Source organism: Aquarana catesbeiana, linkage group LG02, assembly GCF_042186555.1.
Source record: "Aquarana catesbeiana isolate 2022-GZ linkage group LG02, ASM4218655v1, whole genome shotgun sequence".
NCBI lineage: Eukaryota > Metazoa > Chordata > Amphibia > Anura > Ranidae > Aquarana > Aquarana catesbeiana.
Genome location: NC_133325.1, coordinates 197,083,019 through 197,106,203, shown reverse-complemented (window position 1 = coordinate 197,106,203; position 23,185 = coordinate 197,083,019). Strand labels below are relative to the sequence as shown.

Sequence of the window (23,185 nt, the reverse complement as noted above, 5' to 3'; positions counted from 1 at the left end):
AATTGTGACCTATTGATACCTAAGGTACATTATTTATGTACAAAAATACATTTTCAAAAAAAAAAAAAAAAAAAAGTATTTGCTCTCTAAATACGGTGTATGGATAGTTCACATTTACCATCCCAGCATGCTAGAGGCTGCTGACTCGAGGTTTTCTACAGTGATTTATTATTAAGTTATGCTGTGAATAGCCCGAATTGCTCATGTAATTTTATCTCCTGCTGTTCAGGTCTAATTGTAACAAACATATAGCTGAATAAGTCAACGGAGGGATACTTCATAATCTTTTAGCTTGCTGACTGCTTTCACCTATTGCATGTCATTGTTCTTTAACCACTTCAGGACCATTATGTTACAGCCCTTTCCTGTGCAGGCCATTTTTCTGTGCTGTGATAGTTTGAATGACAATTACTCCTTTATGTAACACTGTAACCAAATAATTTGAAACCATTTTTTTTCAGACAGTGCTTTCTTTTGGTGAGATTTAATAACTGTTTTTTTTCTGTTTTTTTTTTTTACTTTTTACTATATAAAAGGAAAGACAGACAGGAAAAAAACCCTGTTTCCACTAATTTCTAGTATAAAATATATCCCCCCAAAAATGGCAGAAGAGTACATAAACCCTCAAAATGACTCCATTTTGAAAAGCGAACACCCCAGGGTGATCTAACTTTTTGCCACTATTTTTGGAAATTAAAGTGGTATTAAACCCAAAACCAAAAATGTGTTATATTGCACCTTACAAATCATTAGATGTTGTGGTTTCTTTGGCTTTTTCCCCTCTGTTTTCAGGGTTTTAAGGGCCTTCACCAAGGTCTCTATCTACTAAAAAGAATGGGTCTAAAGACCCAAGGGTCATAGCATTTGTATTCAACTAAATACAGGATTCATACAGCTCTTTGAGACTGTGGTGTCAGGGGACAGAAGGGAGTGGTCTGACCTGAACCTGGTCATTCCCCTGCCCTCCTTCTGCCTGTGTTCATAGAGCTCAAACACAAGCAGAGTTATTGGTTCCACATTTTTATATTATACTGCAATCAGTTATCATTCTTTGACGGTTTCTGCTGTCAGGGTTATTTGTTGTAGTAATTCCTTAAAAGGTGACAATTATATGTTATTGAATTGTGTTGCTAGTAATCCTTCAGTAAATAAGATTCAGTTGCTTTACTTGACTGTGTGTATTTCTAAGTATCTTTTGTCATCACAAGAAGTGTCAAAGGACTTGCAAGGTCAGGACAACCAGTGGGTTACAAAACCTTTAAGTGGCCCTCATGGGGGTAGCGCTACACAGGTTATCAGTTTAGCGTTAACCATGAATGATGGCTCTAGAAATATTGCGCTCACGCTAAAGTTCGTGGCAATACCTCACATGTATGTACAGTCGTTGTTCTCATATGTAGGCACACCGACACATGTTTTATGTTCTTAAGCGTGTGTGCATTGTTTTGTTTTTATTTGTTATGGGTTACTTTATTTATTTTTTTCATATTTAACTTTATTGCTATCATATTGGGGGCGAACGGCCCCCTATGTGATAGGACACTGTAATGACAAGTTCTCTTTATTGATGAGACATCAGGGATCTACCAGACCCATGATGTCTCCTCTGCAGTCCACCACAGCTGATGGAACAAAAATCATGATAGCACTGAACCCAGAAGTGATGTAATACAGTTCACATCCTTGTACATTCACTGGAGGGGAGATCTGTAAACAGATGTTCACTGATCTCCCTCCACTTCACCCGCTGACACCTGCCATGTTGGTTCCAGTCCTACAGGTGGGAAAACATGGTGAGGGCAGTCAGGCAGCAATAAATTATGTGGTTTTAAGCAATACTACTCTCTTTCCTCCATTTATCTCTGTTCTGAGGAGTGGTCTTTGGCTAACCAGTGGAGGACCCTGTAGACTCTGGAGTCTACAATATTTAGTTTGATGGCCGTTGATTGAATGATTTTCGCGCTGTTGATCTCTTATAATTTGGAGATCATTACCATTTGGTAAGGGAACTGGCACACTTGATATCAAGGTGGTTTAGGACTTTTGCACATGGATTTTCACTTATTTTCAAGATCTCACAAGTGGAATTGAATAGTTGATTTTTGAAGCTTACCCTTTTATTATGCACACGTTTTAATGATTTGTTCTGAGATGGACACTTCACCAAGTATTTTGATGCATATTGTGTATGAAGTCTTTTATTTGAGTTTTGATTATATATGACTTATTACGGAGTTATTGGTTTTTCACACTTTTTGACTGGCATGGCAACCAGAAAGCTAGCAATTTTCTGGAGAGATCACTAGTGGCAACCACCATATGTCTCTTATGACATGTTTCATTTAAGATATAACTGACAAGTCATGTAAAAAAATCGGGCGATGGGTACGAAGGTTATATACATTGCCTGCACTATATTTTATCAGAGGAGTTAAAAACCCATTGCCACCTTGGCCATCAAGGGCAATGTAACAGTGTCAACACCTTCTCTTCCCTTGTCACAGAGGGGTTAATTTACTAAAACTGGAGAGTGCAAAATCTGGTGCAGCTGTGCATGGTAGCCAAACAACATCTAACGTCAGCTTGTGAAGTTAAGCTTTGACAATAAAACCTGGGAGCTGACTGGTTTCTATGCAGAGCTGCACCCGATTTTGCATTCTCCACCACTTAAAGACCAGCCTCGTTCTGAGATTTTGGTGTATACATGTTTAAAACAGTTTTTTATGCTAGAAAATTACTTAGAACCCCCAAACATTATATATATTTTTTTTCTAACACCCTAGAGAATAAAATGGCGGTCATTGCAATACCTTTTTTCACACCGTATTTGAGCAGCGGTCTTACAAGCGCACTTTTTTTTGAAAAAATATACTTTTTTGAATAAAAAAATAAGACAACAGTAAAGTTTTTTATATTGTGAAAGATAATGTTACGCAGAGTAAATTGATACCCAACATTGCGCACGCTCGTGGAATGGCGTCAAACTTTTACCATAGGGACAATTAAAAAAATTCTACAGGTTACATATTTTGCGTTACAGAGGAGGTCTAGGGCTAGAATTATTGCTCTCGCTATACCAATCGTGTCAATACCTCACATGTGTGGTTTGACCACCGTTTTCATATGCGGGCGCTACTCACGTATGCATTCGGGATGGGGAGTTTTAAAAAAATTTTTTTTTCTTATTTACTTTACTTATTTATTTTTACACTGTTTTTTTTTTTTAAAAAAGGGTCATTTTTATTCCTATTACAAGGAATGTAAACATCCCTTGTAATAAAAAAAGCATGACAGGTCCTCTTAAATATGAGATCTGGGGTCAAAAAGTCCACAGATCTCATAATTTGACTTAAATGCAATTAAAAAAAACATTTGAAAAAATGACATTGAAAAAATGTGCCTTTAAGAGGTATGGGCGGAAGTGATGTTTTGATGTCGCTTCTGCCCTGCAGTGTCATGGAGACGGGTGGGGGCCATCTTCCCCTCACTCATCTCCATGTCAGCCCAGGGGACAGACACGATCGCCTCCGCCACTGCCGACGGCAAAGGTAAGCGGCGGAGGGCACCGGATCGCGGCGGGAGGGGGGGCCCCTCTCCCGCCACTGATAAAAGTGCTCTTGCGGCGAATCCGCTGCAGAGACCACTTTTATCTTGTAGTTGACGCCAGTCGAACACGGGGATGCCGGGTTATGGCAGCTAGCCGCTGCCATAACAATGATATCCGTCCCCAAAAAGGGACGTATATATACATGCGGCGGTCGGCAAGTGGTTAAGGCCCCATTCACACCTGAGCGTAGCGTTTTCAGGCAGAAAGATGCGCGATTTTACTGCGATTTTTTACATGGTTTTACCGCGTTTTTGTTGCGACTTTGATGCGTTTTTGACGCGATTTTGTACAGGTAAAAAGGTCACCACTGTAAAAAGCAGAAAAACACCCAAATCTGCCTAAAAAAAAAGGTTCCAGAACTTGTTTGAACTTCAGGCGTTTTGGAGCTTCAGGTGTTTTGGAGTGGAAATGTGAACCATCTTCATAGAGAATAATTGATTTTTTTCCCCTACAACGTTTTGTAGCTTCAGGCTTCTAGCTACAAAACGCTCAGGTGTGAATGGGGCCTAAGTAAATTAACCCCAGAGTGTCTGCTGGTGTTGAACAATAGAGGAAGTAGTGATGTCACTTTGGCAGTGCTCATAACTAGCGACTGGCTGCTGGACCTGGACACCATCACATAGGAGAAAGTCACAAGTAGGGTTAAGGGTTCATTGGCAAGGTGAGTCTAATTGGGTCAGAGGGGGCCCTTTACAAAGACACTGCTACTTTGCCCTGCAAGGCTGCAGTGTTTCTTTAAGTTTGAATTGCATTAAGCAGGTCACACTGTGGGATACTAAAAGCTTACGATGGATACTAGAAAATCCAAAATATGTTTTTGTTACAAGAGATTTATTATCATAATCCAGGGAGATTAAAGGATCAAATCTCTGCAAGGTCAAGTAGACATTTAATCTCCTGCTGTGGTATATCTTTACAATTATGCTATTAAAATTAAATGAATATATTAATTAAATTTGAAAGTGTTTTGAAATGTAAGAGTCTTGGCTATTAATATTACCATCACATTGGTTTTAAAAATGTAGTATTTTTTTTTTATCAAAGTAAATCCAAGGTTAAGAATGCCTATTTCATTACATTGTTAACTACATTAAGAAGATAATTTCCTACTGAATACATTAACAGGTCAAATCAATAAAGGGAGCAGTAACACTAATTGCATTATTAATAATAATGTTGCATGTTCACAGTACTTTGTGCTAGAACGCTTCAAAGCAATCACGATAACAATTAAAAATGATTCAAATTATATGTACAGTAATAGGTTTAACAAAACTGAAGGGCACCAACAGGATACTAAAATGTGGAAACATACTGGAGAGGGCTCCCTTGGGTAACATTTTTGCAATAGATTTTGTTTTAAAACCTGCCAAGTGATCAACATGGTTAAACTGGATAAGAAATAAAAGGCAACCTGGCTCTTACCTTTGCTTATCCTTCAGAGCACATTGGGAACCCCAAACCTAGACTACTAAATATGCATAGGTGTGCGCAGCTTATTGGATTATTGCTTTCTCTGCAGCCTCAGCTGCATGGGGCAGTGAATGAATGGGAAGTGCTCTATGCTGAGTGGCTTCCTGTTCATTCACAAGCTGAAGCACAGTAAATACAGTTTACTATGCTTCAGTTATGAATGAACACAATGAGAGTTCATTTAGAAAAGGAAGGGCTGGTAAATGACATATTCAATAGCCCTACTCCCCGCTCTCCTGAAATATCCCTTGCAGCAGCCGGGGGGAAGAAAAGGAGGAAAGCCAGTAGCACTGCGGGGGGGGGGGGGGAGCAGCAACACAGGGGGAAACAGGGGCAGTAGGGGAATTGTCATCGCGTGCAGTGATTAGGCACACCTGGCACACACCCTGTGCATGAGTATGTAAATATGCAAATAACAGCATTATGCTGCAAAAGCCAGAGTTTCAGCATGTCCCTCTCCTCCTTTCTTTGCTCCCTAAATGAAATATATTACTTCCAATAACCTTGTAGCTCAGCTTCTATGTTACATACATAGTTACATAGTAGGTGAGGTCGAAAAAAGACAAGTCCATCAAGTCCAACCTATGTGTGTGTGATTATGTGTCAGTATTACATTGTATATCCCTGTATTTCAGGTGCTTATCTAATAGTTTCTTGAAACTATCGATGCCCCCCCGCTGAGACCACCGCCTGTGGAAGGGAATTCCACATCCTTGCCGCTCTTACAGTAAAGAACCCTCTACGTAGTTTAAGGTTAAACCTATTTTCTTCTAATTTTAATGAGTGGCCACGTGTCTTGTTAAACTCCCTTCGCGAAAAAGTTTTATCCCTATTGTGGGGTCACCAGTATGGTATTTGTGTATTGAAATCATATCCCCTCTCAAGCGTCTCTTCTCCAGAGAGAATAAGTTCAGTGCTTGCAACCTTTCCTCATAACTAAGATCCTCCAGACCCTTTATTAGCTTTGTTGCTCTACTTTGTACTCGCTCCATTTCCAGTACATCCTTCCTGAGGACTGGTGCCCAGAACTGGACAGCATACTCTAGGTGCGGGCGGACCAGAGTCTTGTAGAGCGGGAGAATTATCGTTTTATCTCTGGAGTTGATCCCCTTTTTAATGCATGCCAATATTCTGTTTGCTTTGTTAGCAGCAGCTTGGCATTGCATGCCATTGCTGAGCCTATCATCTACTAGGACCCCCAGGTCCTTTTCCATCCTAGATTTTTCCATCCCCTTTGATGGGGATAAGGTTCCTGTATGCTTCACAACTAAAATTAAAAGTGGAAGAAAAACTATGCTAATGCTAATATCAGTGACACATTTCCATTTGTGCCTTTATTAATATAATTATCAATTAGAAGCAGCCTAATTAGCCTGGACCCTAGAACCGTAGTGCTCCACCAAGTGGTGTAGGAAAGTCTAGAAACATTTGAACTGCAAAAGCAATGGCCACAACCAAAAAAAAAGTCATTTTGACATTTACTATGTGTATTTTTTTAAAGATGAACTCTGAACAGCTTACAAACAATTATATGTGGGTGCCTCTGCATATTAAGGATTTAAATAATGCGTGTTTAATCTTGGGGGATGTAATAGAGTGGAACACAAATCAAAGTAATTTCAGTACTAACAATGGAACTCTGACTTGAAATGTATAATCATGTTGTTTTACTAATGTTATATAAGTACACTTTACATTAATCATCGATGATGGTAATGTTATGTATATGTAGTGTTCATTTGGATGAAAAGTAAATTATGACAAATTGGGAATGGAAGGCATATATTGTATATACCCAAATTATTTTAGCTCCCATGGCTTTATTTATATTATATACTTAGTATTAGTACATTGCTTACACTAGCAGAAGCAAACACTGAAGTCTCACAACGTATCTGGGGAAGAACATTTTCTAATAAGCTTTCCTATTAAATATTTTATATAGCTCAGTGGCTTCTGGAAACCCTTCCAGCAGGATAGCATTAAGAAGCACTCATAAAATAAAGTAGATATACTATGCATGCATTCTTCAAGCACCATACAAGGCATCCGTACTAAAAATATTTTTTCAGAGCAGTTTATTTTCTGGATCTCTCTTTGATCTAAACATTAAAAATGAAAAACTCTGGTCACCAGGGAATGAGCTAGTCTAAGTCAGATATTTACTGTCGTCTGACCTTAGGGACATATAAAATGTGTCACGATGACCCAATCTGTTTGATTTACCATAAGTATGAAGGTTGTGAACAAGCACAAGAATTCATATTTTATGTAGTCTGTTAATATATTCTTCTACCTATAGTAGAGAAATCTTTTTTATTGTCTCATTCTACTGTGATTCTGACACTGGGGGCTATATGAAGTATCATTAAATTCGGTAAGGCAGAAAAGGAAAACATTGCTCCCAAAGAACAAGTACATCCGTCACAACTAAGTGTGGAGGATGGCATGTGAAATAACCTTCTATAGTTCACTCAGATGCTCTTTATGACACTCTAGCCATTGATAGACTGTGTCACTGACAATAATGCTGGTGGGAACTGGTAAAGTTTTTTTCTGGAGGCTGAAAAAAACAGCTTGACATTTTCCCCAACTTTTATCAAAAACTTGTGAAGCTCAGCAAAGCTACCAGTTTGATGTGCGCCAATCACAGACTGGAGAATCCCAACAAATAACAGCTTTCACACTATACTAAAGACAAAAAGACTGTGCACTTTGCAAAGTGCAGTTGTGCTCTGCAAGTGCAGTTGCTCCAGAGCTTAGTAAATTAGGTAAAGCTTCACTCTGCAAAAAGTGCCCAATCACGAGCAAGGAAAAAAAAAATGCATTTTTGCTTGCACATGATTGGATGATGGAATTCAGCAGAGCTTTTGCTCATTTAGCAAGCTCTGTACAACTGCTCTTGCAGAGTGCAACTGCACTTTGGAAAGTGCACAGTCTATTTGCCTTTAATAAATCAACCCCTATTTCTTGGGTAATACGGTGTCAATGTGCAGGCTGACCTCTTTTCAGTCTCTTTAATAAAGGGAATGTATAGTGGGTATTTGGATATGTTTTTTTTCTTAACCACTTCCCGCCCGGCCTATAGCAAAATGACGGCCAGGCGGTGGTTCAGTTATCCTGACTGGGCGTCATATGATGTCCTTCAGGATAACGGGCGCGCATCGCGGCGATCGGTGGAGCGGTGTGTCAGTCTGACTCACAACGCTACACCGAGATCCGGCGGAGGCTCTTTACCACGTGATCAGCCGTGTCCAATCACAGCTGATCACGATGTAAATAGGAAGAGCCGTTGATCGGCTTTTCCTCACTCGCGTCTGACAGACGCGAGTAGAGGAGAGCCGATCGGCAGCTTTCCTGACAGGGGGGGTCTGCGCTGATAAACAATGCCTCAGATGACCACGCTGGACCACCAGGGACGCCACTAGGACCACCAGGGAAGGGGGCAACATGTGGATGGCCAGATATGTAACCCATGGCCATCCACATGTTCAAATGAATGCCCAATCTGTGCTAATCAGTGCCCACAAATGGGCACTGATTGGCACCAGTATGTACTTACACATCAGTGATGCCCAGCAATGCCACCCATCAGTATCATCAGTGCCACCCATCAGTGACATCAGTGCAACCCATCAGTGCCACCTGTCAGTGCCCATCCATGCCCATCAGTGCCCACCTATCAGTGCCCATCAGTCCCCATCTGTGCCACCTATCAGTGCCACCCATAAGTACCCATCAGTGCCACCCATAAGTACCCATCAGTGTCACCTACAAGTGCCCATCAGTGCCACCTATCAGTGCCCATCAGTGCCCGTCACTGTCACCTCATCCGAGCCACCTCATCGGTGCCCATCAGTGCCGTCTTATCAGTGCCCGTCAGTGCAGCCATATCAGTGCCCATCATTGAAGGAGAAAACTTACTTATTTACAACATTTTTTAACAGAAACAAAGAAAAACTTGTTTTTTTTCAAAATTTTCGATCTTTTTTTATTTGTTGCGCAAAAAATAAAAATCCCAGAGGTCATCAAATACCACCAAAAGAAATCTCTATTTGTGGGAACAAAATGATAAAACATTTGTTTGGGTACAGTGTTGGATGACCGCACAATTGTCATTCAAATTGCGACAGTGCTGAAAGGTGAAAATTGGCTTGGGCAGGAAGGTGTCTAAGTGCCTGGTATTGAAGTGGTTATTAAAAATAGCAATGATTTCTTCTATTTTTAGTCAAGTAAATATGACATTTTTCATATTAATATTCAAAATTCTCCTTTTGAGCTGTAGACTCACATTTTGTAGACTGTCTGCTTTTTTTTTAAATAAAAAAAAAAATGCCATTGTTAACATAAATCAATAGCTCAAGCTGATATTTACACTCAAAGTTCATTATATTGCAGGTTACCAATTCTTAAATGTGGCTGCATTCATTTTCTTTTTTAGCTTTATTTTATTTTCTTCTTGTGATCTGACCAGTATGTCCAGAACCAGCTGTCCTGCAGATGTAGCAGTATAGAGGCTGAGAGGTGTTATCTGGAGTTTGGCTTCAATCTGTTATTGTATTTAAATCTGCTAGTACATCTAACACCCCCTCTCTCCCAAAAGTGTCTCTGTTGCTCCTTCATCCAGAGTGGAGGCATTCTAATACAGAAGGTGTATTACTGGTCAGATCACCAGGTGAAAACAGAATGGAAAAGAACCTAGAAAAAAAAAAAAAAACAAATAAATTCAGCCACCACATCTAATGATTGGTAAGCTGCAAACTGAAAAACACTGAAATTAAAATAACAAATGTCACAGATTTTGTAGCTGAGTGATTGGTTTCTTCTTTTGTTAGTTTATCTAAAGTCAAAACTTTTAAAAAATAATTAAAAAAACAGTTTGGGGCTTTAGACACACCGTAACTGCTTGCCGCCCACGTCATTGTAAAATGATGGGCGGGCGGAAACCCTATTGTTCTGGGAGGATTTCATATGATGTCCTCCCGAGAACAGGCCATGCTCCAGTGTGATCTGTTATCCACTGTGTCCATCGGACACAGTGGATGACTGATCAGTGTACTGGCCCACTGCCAGTAACATGTGACCACTGTGACCAAACACAGCAGTTCTTCATTCATTCATTGGAAACAATTGTGTTGCTACCTGTAATTGGTCACAGTGATAACATGGTACAGACAGGGCCAATCACAGCCCATCTGTACCATGTGATTAGCTGTGGCCAATCACAGCAATAAACAATGTCTACACACTGTCATTCAGTAAAAATATTTGCTTATAGCAGTGAAATTCACTGCCATAAGCAAACATAGTATGTAAAAAAAAATCCTGATCAACTCCCTAGAGCGGTACAGTGTTACCATGGTAACACTGTATTGCTCTGGTCACAGTATGTAAAAATATATATATACAGTGGGGACGGAAAGTATTCAGACCCCCTTACATTTTTCACTCTTTGTTGTATTGCAGCCATTTGGTAAAATCATTTAAGTTCATTTTTTTCCTCATTAATGTACACACAGCACCCCATATTGACAGAAAAACACAGAATTGTTGACATTTTTACAGATTTATTAAAAAAGAAAAACTGAAATATCACATGGTCCTAAGTATTCAGATCCTTTGCTGTGACACTCATATATTTAACTCAGGTGCTGTCCATTTCTTCTGATCATCCTAGAGATGGTTGTACACCTTCATTTGAGTCCAGCTGTATTTGACGGTTCACTGAGGGAACCACGAATGCCAACATGTACTGTGACATACTGAAGCAGAGCATGATCCCCTGCCTTTGGAGACAGCAAGCACTGCCTTGCTAAAGAAGCTGAGGGTAAAGGTGATGACCTGGCCAAGCATGTCTCCATACCTTAACCCTATTGAGCATCTGTGGGGCATCCTCAAACAGAAGGTGGAGGAGCGCAAGGTCTCTAACATACACCAGCTCCGTGATGTCACCATGGAGGAGTGGAAGAGGACTCCAGTGGCAACCTGTGAAGCTCTGGTGAACTCCATGCCCAGGAGGGTTAGGGCAGTGCTGAAAAATAATGGTGGCCACACAAAATATTGACACTTTGGGCCCAATTTGGACATTTTCACTTAGAGGTGTACTCAGTTTTGTTGCCAGCGGTTTAGACATTAATGGCTGTGTGTTGAGTTATTTTGAGGAGACAGCAAATTTATACTGTTATACAAGCTGTACACTCACTACTTTACATTGTAGCAAAGTGTAATTTCTTCAGTGTTGTCACATGAAAAGATATAATAAAATATTTACAAAAATGTGAGGGGTGTACTCATTTTTGTGAGATACTGTATATACCATAGTTTGTGAACTCTATAACTTTTCTACAGACCAACTAATAAAAACCAATTTGGGTTATTTTCACCAAAGAAATGTAGCAGAAAACAGTTCGGCCTAAATTTATGAAGGAAGATTAATTGTTTGCCAAATTTTTAACAGAAACAAACAAAGAAAAACTCAACATTTTTGGCCTTTTTTCATTTATTTAGCATAAAAAAAACAAAAAAACAGTGATTAAATACCACCAAAGAAAGCTCTATTTGTGGCGATTAACCACTTGCCGACCGGGCTCAACCATGCTCAGCCATCCCCATCCACGGCTCATCCATGCCACATCAGTTTGCATCCATGCCACATCCATGCCACTACAGTGCCCATCAGTGCCACTACAGTGTCCATCAGTGCCACTACAGTGCCTCAAAGTGTAATAGGTAGTCAAATGAGTTTTGAAATTTATGCCCCTAGAACCCCTGATGGTGCTCCCTGCATGTTGGGCCTCTGTATGTGGCCAGGCTGTGTAAAAGTCGCCATACCCAGGAGGAGTAGGAAAATCTATTTTGGGATGTAATTTTTGCTATGCACATGCTATGTGTTAGAAATATTGTATAAATAGAAAACTCTGTGTAAAAAAAAAAAAAGAGTTTTCATTTTCTTTCCACATTTTCCAAAAACTTGTAAAAAAAAAAGACATGTTCAAAAGACTCATTTTGCCTCATAGATTATACTTTGGGGTGTTTTCTTTCCAAAATGGGGTCATTTTTTGGGCGTTTCCATTGTCCTGGTGCTCCAGGGCCTTCAAAAGTGCAAGAGGTAGTCAAGAAATTATATGTGTAGCTTTTGCTCCTAGAACGCCTGACGGTGCTCCCTGCATGTTGGGCCTCTGTATGTGGCCACGCTGTGTAAAAGTATCACATGTGGTGTCGCAAGACTCAGGAGGAGTAGTAGAATGTGTTTTGGGGTGTAATTTGTGGTATGCATATGCTGTGTGTGAGAAATAACCTGCTAATATGACAATTTTTTGAGAAAAAAAAAAAATCTTGATTTTGCAAAAAATTGTGGGAAAAAAAATATAACTTCAAAAAACTCACCATGCCTCTTACTAAATACATTTAAATGTCTACTTTCCAAAAAGGGTCATTTAGGGGGTATTTGTACTGTCCTGGCTTGTTAGGGTCTCAAGAAATGAGAGGCCGTCAGAAATTAGGCCGTCAGTACTTCAGGTGTGATCAATTTTCAGTGATTGGCACCATAGCTTGCGGACTCTATAACTTTCACACAGACCAAATAATATACTCCAATTTGGATAATTTTTACCAAAGTTATGTAGCAGTATACATTTTGGCCAAAATTTTTGAAGAAAAATTATGAATTTGCAAAATTTTATAACAGAAACAAAGAATTTAATTTATTTTTTTTTTTACAGAATTTTCGTTTTTTTTTTCATTTATAGCGCAAAAAATAAAAAAACCCAGTGGTGATTAAATACCACCAAAAGAAAGCTCTATTTATGTGAAAAAAGGACAAAAATTTCATATGGGTACAGTGTTGCATGACTGAGTAATTGTTATTCAAAGTGTGAGAGCACTGAAAGCTGAAAATTGGTCTGGTTAGGAAGAGGGTTTAAGTGCCCAGTGGGCAAGTGGTTAAATGCCACCAAAGAAAGCTCTATTTGTGGTGATTAAATACCACCAAAGAAAGTGCTATTTGTGTGAAAAAAAATTAAATAAAAATTTCATATGGGTACAGTGTTACATGACCAAACAATTGTCATTCAAAGTACAACAGCCCTGAAAGCTGAAAATTGGCCTGGGCGGGAAGGGGGTAAAATAGCCCTGTATTGAAGTGAGTAAAAAAAGTAATGAGATTTAATGAGTAAAGGCTAAGAGCAGCATGTAAGATATGTGAGGCTATTGTGACTTCATATGGAAGACAGAGTAACTTACTTTTATTGTTCTGCTGTCCAGTACTGGATGAAAAAAATCATCAATGTTGGGAACCATATGAATATCTGGGTTAGCTGACTGCATATATGTAATGCTGTCATTGGCGGATTCCAGTGAAAAGGTAATTTTTTCTGTTACAAACAGAGCTGAAATGAGAGTAAAAAACAAAGATTACCATTACAGAAAATGTACAGATCCAACCAAACAAAGCAATATGCACTTGCATGTAAAAACATATTTGTTTTAAGTTTTTTTTGTATTTGATAAGATCTACCCAAGCCCTCAATAAGTGAATATGTTCCTGTAGCAAAGTCAACGACCAGACTAATTAGCCATTTATATGTATCATGAATTACAGGATTCATGGGAATATCAGAATTTCAGTATCAGCAGAAAGTAGTTTTTTTTCCCTATTTGAACTCAGGTTTATTAAATTGTATATGCACAGCACCAGCTTCCTGAAGATGTAATCACAAAACGTACGTCGAGGCGGTACCTGGTCACGCTTTTCCATGCCATTTCCGGTCCCTCTGGTTGTACTTCCGGTCAGTGGAACGCACGCCATCCATGGAGGTGGACGCTGGGCACATGCAGCCACTATCTTGAGACAAGCCAGAAGCCCTAGTGTCAGGTCAAGGCACTTTTATATGTAAGCAGGGGCGTAACTACCACCATAGCGACCCATGCGGGCGCTATGGGGCCCACAGCTGAGTGGGGCCCAGTGAGGATAAGAGCAGCGCCGGCACAGTCTCCCAGCCAGGGGAAGAGAGAGGAAAGGAAGAGGCGAACTGTTTGTATCAGCAGAGAGCTGAATTGCCCGATGTAAGAGCTTTCATTAGAACTTCCAGTGTTCCCGGGGCTCACGTCACATAGCTCCACCTTTTGGCCCCGTGCCTTTGATAGACAGAACGCCGATCCAATGCGGGACATGTGACGTCATCAAAGGCATCGGGCCAAGAGGTGGGGCTATGTGACGATGAGCCCCGGGAAGACAGGAAATTCAAATGAAAGCTATTACAGCGGGCAATCCCGCTCTCTGCTGATCCGGGTGGCTTGCCTCTTCCTCTGCATAGTTGGGGCTGTATGGGGCACAGGCAGACCAGGCTGTATTGGGCACAGGTCACGCTGTATTGGGCACAGGTCACGCTGTATGTGGCACAGGTCACGCTGCATTGACACTAGGGCAGCTGTGGGGGGGGGGGGGGGCTGTTTGCAGGGGGGCCCCATACAACATTTTGCTATGGGGCCCTGCTATTTCTAGTTACGCCCCTGTATGTAAGCAGCCATTTGGCCATTTCTTTTCTAGAAGGTTTTAATTAAACAGTATTACGCTATGGACGTTTATTATTGCTTTCACATATCCTGCCTAACACTATGAGGAGGAAGGTTCCTATACATCTCCAGTCATACTATACGCGAGCAGGCATCATCCTGCCAAAGCGACTTTTGACTTTCTTTATAACTAAAGAAGTCAAATCTTTCTGGTAAGCAGATCACTTATCCGGTACACTTTGGGTGTTGTCCTAGTGCTTGGTGAAGGATCACTGATTACTTGTTTGGAAGAAATCTCCACATAGAAGGAAACTTCTTTTGTTTGGGACTTTTTATTTACACATTTACGTAATCACATTTTGCTTCATTGTCATTTGTTCAACCGTTTTGTTTTTTTTGTTACATTTGCATTTTTGTGTATCCATTTACTATTCACTGTCTTAGTGGCGGTTCACACAGGGGCGACTTGTCAGGCGACCTAGTCGCCTGACAAGTCGCCTCCCGTTCTGTACAATGGAACCGTTCTAATAGGAGCGACGCAAGTCGCTCCGACTTAGAAAAAGGTTCCTGTACTTCTTTTGGGGCGACTTGAGGCGACTTGCATAGACTTCTATACAGAAGTAGTTTTGCAAGTCGCCGTGGATGTTGTGTGCAGGTCGCCTCGGTGAGGCGACCTGCAAGTCGTGCCGCCCCTAGTGTGAACCGAGCCTTATAGTTGTTTGTCATCACTTGATATATCAACACCAGCGCCCCCTACCTTACCACACAGCACCAGCTAGTGTCAGAGAGAGTCACAACACTAGGGTAGCATGGAATACCAATTTATGCTTGCCAATCTACTTGCAGTATAAGTGCACATAAAGTAGCAAAGCCACGTGTGAATTCTGCATGCTTGAATTTTTATGCACTGTGAGAGCTTTGTGGATCCCAAAAACAGTAAGGGTTTGTTTAGACTTGCATTTTGGGGGTGGAAAAACCAGGTTGTTGCTCTGCATTTTTACCAACCTCCAACTTCCCATCTCAAGTTTCAAAGGCAGCCAGATGAGGGTGTATCCATGCAGTGGCTGTGATGCTTTTCTTAAAAAATGATACTCCATTGCATTTGGTAAGCAGTATGGCAGCTGAATGCGACCCACTTAAGCAAATATGGCTGTGGTGCGGTATTATAAAATACATATTACCAAAAGTATTGGGACGCCTGCCTTTACATGCACATGAAATTTAATAGCATCCCAGTCTTAGTCCATAGGGTTCAATATTGAGTTGGCCCACCCTTTGCGGCAATAACAGCTCCAACTCTTCTGGGAAGGCTGTCCACAAGGTTTAGGAGTTTGTCTATGGGAATGTTTAAACATTCTTTCAGAAATGCATTTGTGAGGTCTGGCACGAAAAAGCCTGTCTCGCAGTCTCTGCTCTAATTCATCCTTAAGGAGTTCTATCCGGTTGAGGTCAAGACTCTGTGCAGACCAGTCAAGTTCCTCCACCCCAAACTCGTTCATCCATGTCTTTATTGACCTTGCTTTGTGCACTGGTGGGCAGTCATGTTGGAACAGGAAAGGGCCATCCCCAAACTATTCCCACAATGTTGGGAGCATGAAATTGTCCAAAATGTCTTAGTATGTTGACACCTTAAGAGTTCCCTTCACTGGAACTAAGGGGCCAAGTCCAACCCCTGAAAAACAACCCCACATCATAATCCCCCTCCACCAAATGATTTGGACCAGTGAACAAAGAAAGGTCCATAAAAGACATAGATGAGCGAGTTTGGGGTGGAGGAACTGGACTGGCCTGCACTTCTGGAAGAATGATCAAACATTCCCATAGACACACTCCTAAACCTTGTGGACAACCTTCCCAGAAGAGCTGAAGCTGTTATAACTGCAAAGGGTGGGCCATCTCAACGGACTAAGACTGGGATACCATTATAGTTCAGGTGCGTGTAAAGGAAGGCGTCACAATACTTTTGGTAATATAGTGTATGTGGTCTGTCATCTGCTCACTGCCTGTCAAGCACCTCTTAAAATTATCCACTTTTATTCAAAGTGATTTTTAGAGGTACGACAATAACAGCAGCATACCTAAACATAGCCTGAGTATCATTGTGCACAAAGAGGGTTGTTTTTTTCCATAAAACTGCAATTTCATTTAAAGGGCTCAGTGTGGATATAAGCACTTCTTTTTCAAATTCTTCTTTAATAAAACTAAGTTTTAGTAATTAAATACCATAGTGTAACATGGGTAGGATTTGAGACTAGACAACATAAGATAATTGCTGTAACTCCCGCTTTGTAGCTCCCACTGTCTCCTATGAGTATAATAAACATTTTTATAAAGAATTTCATAAAGACCAATGAAATTTTCAGAAATAATGGTTTCTTTTCTTTTTGATCTGAAAAATTCATACTCTTTTTGAATTAAAATCCATATGTCTGAAGAATTCAGTAACTATGCTGGCCTGAAAATTGGTTCAATTTGCTAAAACTACTCTACTGCAAAAGATATATGATTTACTGTCCTTAAACTGAGATTTATTAGAATAATTCCTCAACTCATCATGTGGCCCTTCTTTGTTATAATATGGTCTTTTCTGTCTATAAAAAAAATGTCTATTTCTCTGGGTATAAATGATATCTGTAGCTTTTTTCCTCAAACAGTTTTAATATGTGGCAATTTATTTTGTGTTGAGGGAAAACAGTGTTCTCTAAATAATATAATGTTCGCTGGGATGAGAAAAATGAAGGAAACAGCCTTGCTTGCTCTAAAACAGCACCTTCTATTCAAAGGGCCCCAAGTACAGTATATATTCTCTTTTCTATACCCAAAACGTATTCCAAAATCTCATTGCATATTATATCAGTAAAATAAACACTATGTATTACCGTTGACCTATTTAGTGGATATTAAGGTTTTAATTAACAGCACTTACATCCATATGAAATCAAGTGATTTGATAGAGATGTTATATACTCCTTTGTATTCACTTTCTCCAGCCTTGAAGAAGTAAAACAGACAAAATAATCAATAAAAAGGATATTATGTACATAAATAGATAAAGTCAATTTTCACAATGTCTGTTTCTTTTAAATTTAGGAATAAACTGTAGCAAAAGCAGATTAAGTGAGCAGAATGCCAGATAGCTGTGTGGCAGTACAACATAAATCCTTAAAGCAGACCTTCAGTCATTTTTTTTCATCTTTCCAGCTATTAAATCTTCTGCCCTTGTTGTTTTAACTTTGGATAGTAAAAAAAAAAAAAAAAAAAAAAAAATTCTGCCAGTAAATACCTTATACAGCCCACTTCCTGTTTCTTGTATGGTCATTAGCCTAGGCTTATGACATCATGCACAACTCTTTCTCTCACTCTCGTGAGAGTTTGCCAGGAAGGGAGGGGGATGAGTCATAAGAGGGCCAATGAGAGCTTCAGGGCACCAGAGCAGGTGGTTTGCCTCTGTGTGTCTGTGTAAATCCAGGAAGTGAACAGGCAGCAGCTTCAGCTGCCCACAGTTAAAATGGTTGCATCCAGACTTAGTGGAGGGAGATTTCTGCAGCACATTTGGCAAGTACAGAATCGCAGTATATATAAAACAATATGCAAAGTGGTTAGAGGGAAGCTTCAAAGTGGCAAAGATGTTTTTATTACAAATTATGCGAGCAGACTGCAGTTCCTCTGTAAGGCCTCATGCACACTGGGCGTGTTTACAGCTGCTTTTTTGGGCGTCAGATTTTTTTTTTTTTTTTCCTGCCTCTAAATTCCACTGCATGTTATTCTATGTGTTCTTGCACACATAGGCTTTTAGCAGCATGTTGTGGCAGGAGAGTTTAGTGGCAGAAAAAAAAACCCCACTGTCAGTGCGTTCTGGAGCAGCAGCATTTTGGCAGAAAAAATGCTGACAGCTCCAACACTCTCCTAAACTCTGCTAAACGCCGGTGCCAAGTGTTTTTTTTTTCTAAGCGGAGGCCACCAGTATCCTTAGCAAGCAGTGAATAGCTGGTTGTTAAGGAGCGGGCGGCAAGCTGGCCGTGGCTTCCTTAACAACAGATAAGTCATCAGCTATCAGAGGGGTTCCCCGCTGACAGCTGAATGTAAAAAAAAAAAAATTGCCAGAAAAAAAAATTGGTTCCCAAACCATACCAAGCCCTTCGGGTCTGGTATGCATTTTAAGGGGAACCCCACACCTAAATTGAAAAAAAAAAATGGCGTCCCCCTCAAAATCTATACCAGGTTCTTATATGATCATGCAGCCTGGCAGGCTAGGAAAAGGGGGAGACCAGCGAGCGCCCCCCAGGCCATACCAGTCAACATGCCCTCAACATGGGGGGGGTGCTTTGCCCCCCCAAAGCACCTTGTCTCCGTGTTGATGAGGACAAGGGCCTTTCCCTATAACCTTGGGCCGGTGGTTGTGGGGGTTGACTTGCTGGAATCTGGAAGCCCCCTTTAACAAGGGGGCTCCCAGATCCCGGGCCTCCTTCATGTGTCAGAAAGTAAATAACTATACACACAGTTTTTGACAAGTCCTTTTATAAAAGAAAACAAAAAATGAAAAACAATGTCCCCCAGTGTAGATCCATCATCAATCACGATGAACGCCAGTCGCTGACCTGAAAAAAGGTTTAAAAAACCTGCACCCACCGAAGGCTACCGCCATTTACAGCTGGGTCAAAGACGTCACATGGGGGAGGAGCTGCCTGTGACATGACTGGGTGGTAGCCTTTGTCGGGTGCAGACCCTCTTTTTTTCCTTTCTTGGGGGTTGGTGGCTGGCGTTCGTTGTGATTGATGATGGATACCCCATACTCATTCACATAAGGGGGGGCAGGATCTGGGGTTCCCTTGTTAAAGTTAAGTCACCCCCCCCGCACCACCACAACCGCCGGGTCAGAGTTATGGGGAAGAGGCTCTTGTCCTCAACATCATCAAAGCACCCCCCCATGTTGAGGGCATGTGGCCTGGTATGGTTCAGAAGGGGGAGAGGGGGCACGCGCTCACCCCGCCTTTCCTGGCCTGCAAGGCTGCATACTCGGATAAGGGTCGAAAATAGATTTGGGGGGGGAAGCCCACGCAGTTTTTTTTTTCTTATTTTGGTGTGGGGTTACCCTTGAAATCCACACCAGACAATTTCACAATTTTTTATTGTCGGCAATTGTTTTCTTCACATTCAGCTGCCAGCGGGGAACACCGCTGACAGCTGATGACTCATCCGCTGTTACAGACGCGATGGCCAGCTTGCCGGCCCACTCCTTAACAAACAATTATTCACTGGTTGTTAAGGATGTGGCGGCCCCGCTCCTTAATGCTAACTGAATGTAGCTTACACACTGTGCTAAAATATTAGCATTTTTTTGTCCAGCTTTTTTTTTTTTTTTTTTTAGCAGTTTTTAACTTTCTAGTGTGCATGAAGCCTTAGTCAGTGTTTCTAAAACTATTGGTCGGAACCCAAATTAGGTAGCAGAGGTATTTGTAAAAGGTTACCACTTGACTGTGTGACTTAATTTGTCCATGTGCAAAATCAGTTGATTAAAGGTAAGTGATATAGCACGCGAACTATAATAATGTGAAGGAAAATCAGCACCCGTGCAAAGAGGGGAGTGGAGAGATCTACACAGAGGTTAAAGAGGTTAATACCAAATCAAATTCAGGTCTTTACACTGCCTGCATTAAAGAATCCTGGCGTATTATTACAAAGCTGAATTAACATATCTTTATCCTATCTTTATCATTCTCCATCCTTTATCTTTAGCTCCGGAAGATTCTACCCCCTTTATGACCAGGGCATTTTTTTGCTATTCAGCACTGCGCTACTTTAACTGGCAATTACGTTGTCATGCAACACTGTACCCGAATAAAAAAGACCAAACATTTTGAAAAAAAAAATAAAACACATTTTTTTACTTTCTACTATAAAACATATCCAATAAAAAAAAAAAATTCTTCATAACTTTAGGGCAAAGTGTGTTTAGGTATTTAGGCAAAATGTCTTTGGTTAAAAAAAAAATCCCAATAAGCGTATATTGATTGGTTTGCATGAAAGTTATTGCGTTACAAATTATGGTATATACTGTACTTTTTATTTATTTTATATTAGTAATGGCGGTGATCAGCGACTTATAGTGGGGCTGTGATAGTGTGGCGAACAATCTGACACTAACTGTGGGAACTGACTAAGTGACATCACCAGTGACACTAACAATGATCAGTGATAATACTAGACACTGTCACTGTACTAATGACACTGGCTGGGAAGGGGTTAACATCTACGGTCAATCAAGGTGTTAACTGTGTGCTTAACCGTATGTAATATGTCCTGCTTTTACCAATTGATGAGGTTCACTGCTCTGTGTACAGAGCCAAGTGTTATTAGTAAACACAGGGCTCTGTACTATAATTTTGCTAAGCTGATCAGCAAGTTCCGACCATACAGTGGGGACGGAAAGTATTTAGACCCCCTTAAATTTTTTACTCTTTGTTATATTGCAGCCATTTGCTAAAATCATTTAAGTTATTTTTTTCCTCATTAATGTACACACAGCACCCCATATTGACAGAAAAACACAGAATTGTTGACATTTTTGCAGATTTATTAAAAAAGGAAAACTGAAATATCACATGGTCCTAAGTATTCAGACCCTTTGCTCAATATTTAGTAGAAGCACCCTTTTGATCTAATACAGTCTTGAGTCTTTTTGGGAAAGATGCAACAAGTTTTTCACACCTGGATTTGGGGATCCTCTGCCATTCCTCCTTGCAGATCCTCTCCAGTTCTGTCAGGTTGGATGGTAAACATTGGTGGACAGACATTTTTAGATCTCTCCAGAGATGCTTAATTAAGAATTAAGGCCAAAAAGTTCTATCTTGGTCTCATCAGACCAAAGAATCTTATTTCTCCCCATCTTGGAGTCCTTCAGGTGTTTTTAGCAAACTCCATGTGGGCTTTCCTGTGTCTTGCACTGAGGAGAGGCTTCCATCGGGCCACTCTGCCATAAAGCCCCGACTGGTGGAGGGCTGCAGTGATGGTTGACTTTCTACAACTTTCTCCCATCTCCCGACTGCATCTCTGGAGCTCAACCACAGTGATCTTTGGGTTCTTCTTTACCTCTCTCACCAAGGCTTTTCTCCCCCGATAGCTCAGTTTGGCCGGACGGCCAGCTCTAGGAAGGGTTCTGGTCATACCAAACATCTTCCATTTAAGGATTATATATAGCTACATAGTAGGTGAGGTTGAAAAAAGACACAAGTCCATCAAGTCCAACCTATGTGTGTCATTATATGTCAGTATTACATTGTATATCTCTGTATGTTGTGGACATTCAGGTGCTTATCTAATAGTTTCTTGAAACTATCGATGCCCCCCGCTGAGACCACAGCCTGTGGAAGGGAATTCCACATCCTTGCCGCTCTTACAGTAAAGAACCCTCTACATAGTTTAAGGTTAAACCTCTTTTCTTCTAATTTTAATGAATGGCCATGTGTCTTGTTAAACTCTCTTCTGCGAAAAAGTTTTATTCCTGTTGTGGGGTCACCAGTATGGTATTTGTATATTGAAATCATATCCCCTCTCAAGCGTCTCTTCTCCAGAGAGAATAAGTTCAGTGCTTGCAACCTTTCTTCATAACTAATATCCTCCAGACCCTTTTATTGTTTCCCTGGAAGCCCAGGTTCTGAATCTGGGGAAGCAACTGTCAGCACTGAGAAGTCCCTCCATACTAAAGGAGAGCCAGGAACGTACACGGCAGGTGCTGGTAGGGGCCAGCACAGAGGCGGGTGGAAACAAAGAGGTGCAGGCACTAGCAAACAGTAGATGGGTGACAGTCAGGAAGGGTAGAGGGGAAAGTGCCAGGGAGGCCAATCCAGGGCCGGAGCATCCCAATAAGTAAGCTCCATTGAGTGACATTGGTGAAACCAGTCAAGGACCAGCACTGCTGGAGCTGAGGGACTAGCTGCCAGGGGAAGAACTCCTCCAGTGAGAGTGGGGGGGAAGGGGGGAAGCAAAGGGAAAGGAAAGACAGATTCTGGTGGTAGGGAACTCAATTCTTAGAAGGACAGAGAGGGCAATCTGTAACAAAGACCTGAAGCGCCGAACAGTATGTTGTCTACCGAGTGCTCGGGTTCGGCACATCACGGATCTGGTGGACAGATTACTGGGAGGGGCTGGGGAAGACCCAGCTGTCATGGTGCACGTTGGCACCAATGACAAAGTCGGAGGCAGATGGAGTGTCCTAAAGAACGATTTTAGGGACTTAGGAGCTAAATTGAGGAAAAAGGACCTCCAAGGTAGTAGTCTCAGGAATACTACCGGTACATCGAGCCACACAAGAAAGGCAGAGGAAGATTAGGGAAGTAAACAAGTGGTTGAAGAGCTGGTGTAGTAAGGAGGGGTTTGGGCCGACTTCTCAGACATTATCCAGACATATTATGGAGGCCACTGTGCCCTTAGGAACCTTAAGTGCAGCAGAAATTTTTTTGTAACCTTGGCCAGATCTGTGCCTTGCCACAATTCTGTCTCTGAGCTCTTCAGGCAGTTCCTTTGACCTCATGATTCTCATTTGCTCTGACATGCACTGTGAGCTGTAAGGTCTTATATAGACAGGTGTGTGGC

General features: G+C 41.1%; 1 protein-coding gene across 2 annotated transcripts in view; it reads right to left on the bottom strand.

The window, feature by feature from the left end:
- ERICH6B (glutamate rich 6B) overlaps window positions 1-23,185 on the bottom strand; it is a 277,532-nt gene that overhangs the window by 95,994 nt on the left and 158,353 nt on the right. For both annotated transcript variants that reach the window (XM_073614158.1, XM_073614159.1), the window contains exons 9-10: window positions 17,520-17,584; window positions 13,322-13,467 (exon numbers count right to left, since the gene is read on the bottom strand). In XM_073614158.1, the coding sequence (XP_073470259.1) occupies window positions 13,322-13,467; window positions 17,520-17,584 (211 nt within the window). The remainder of the gene's footprint in view (window positions 1-13,321; window positions 13,468-17,519; window positions 17,585-23,185) is intronic.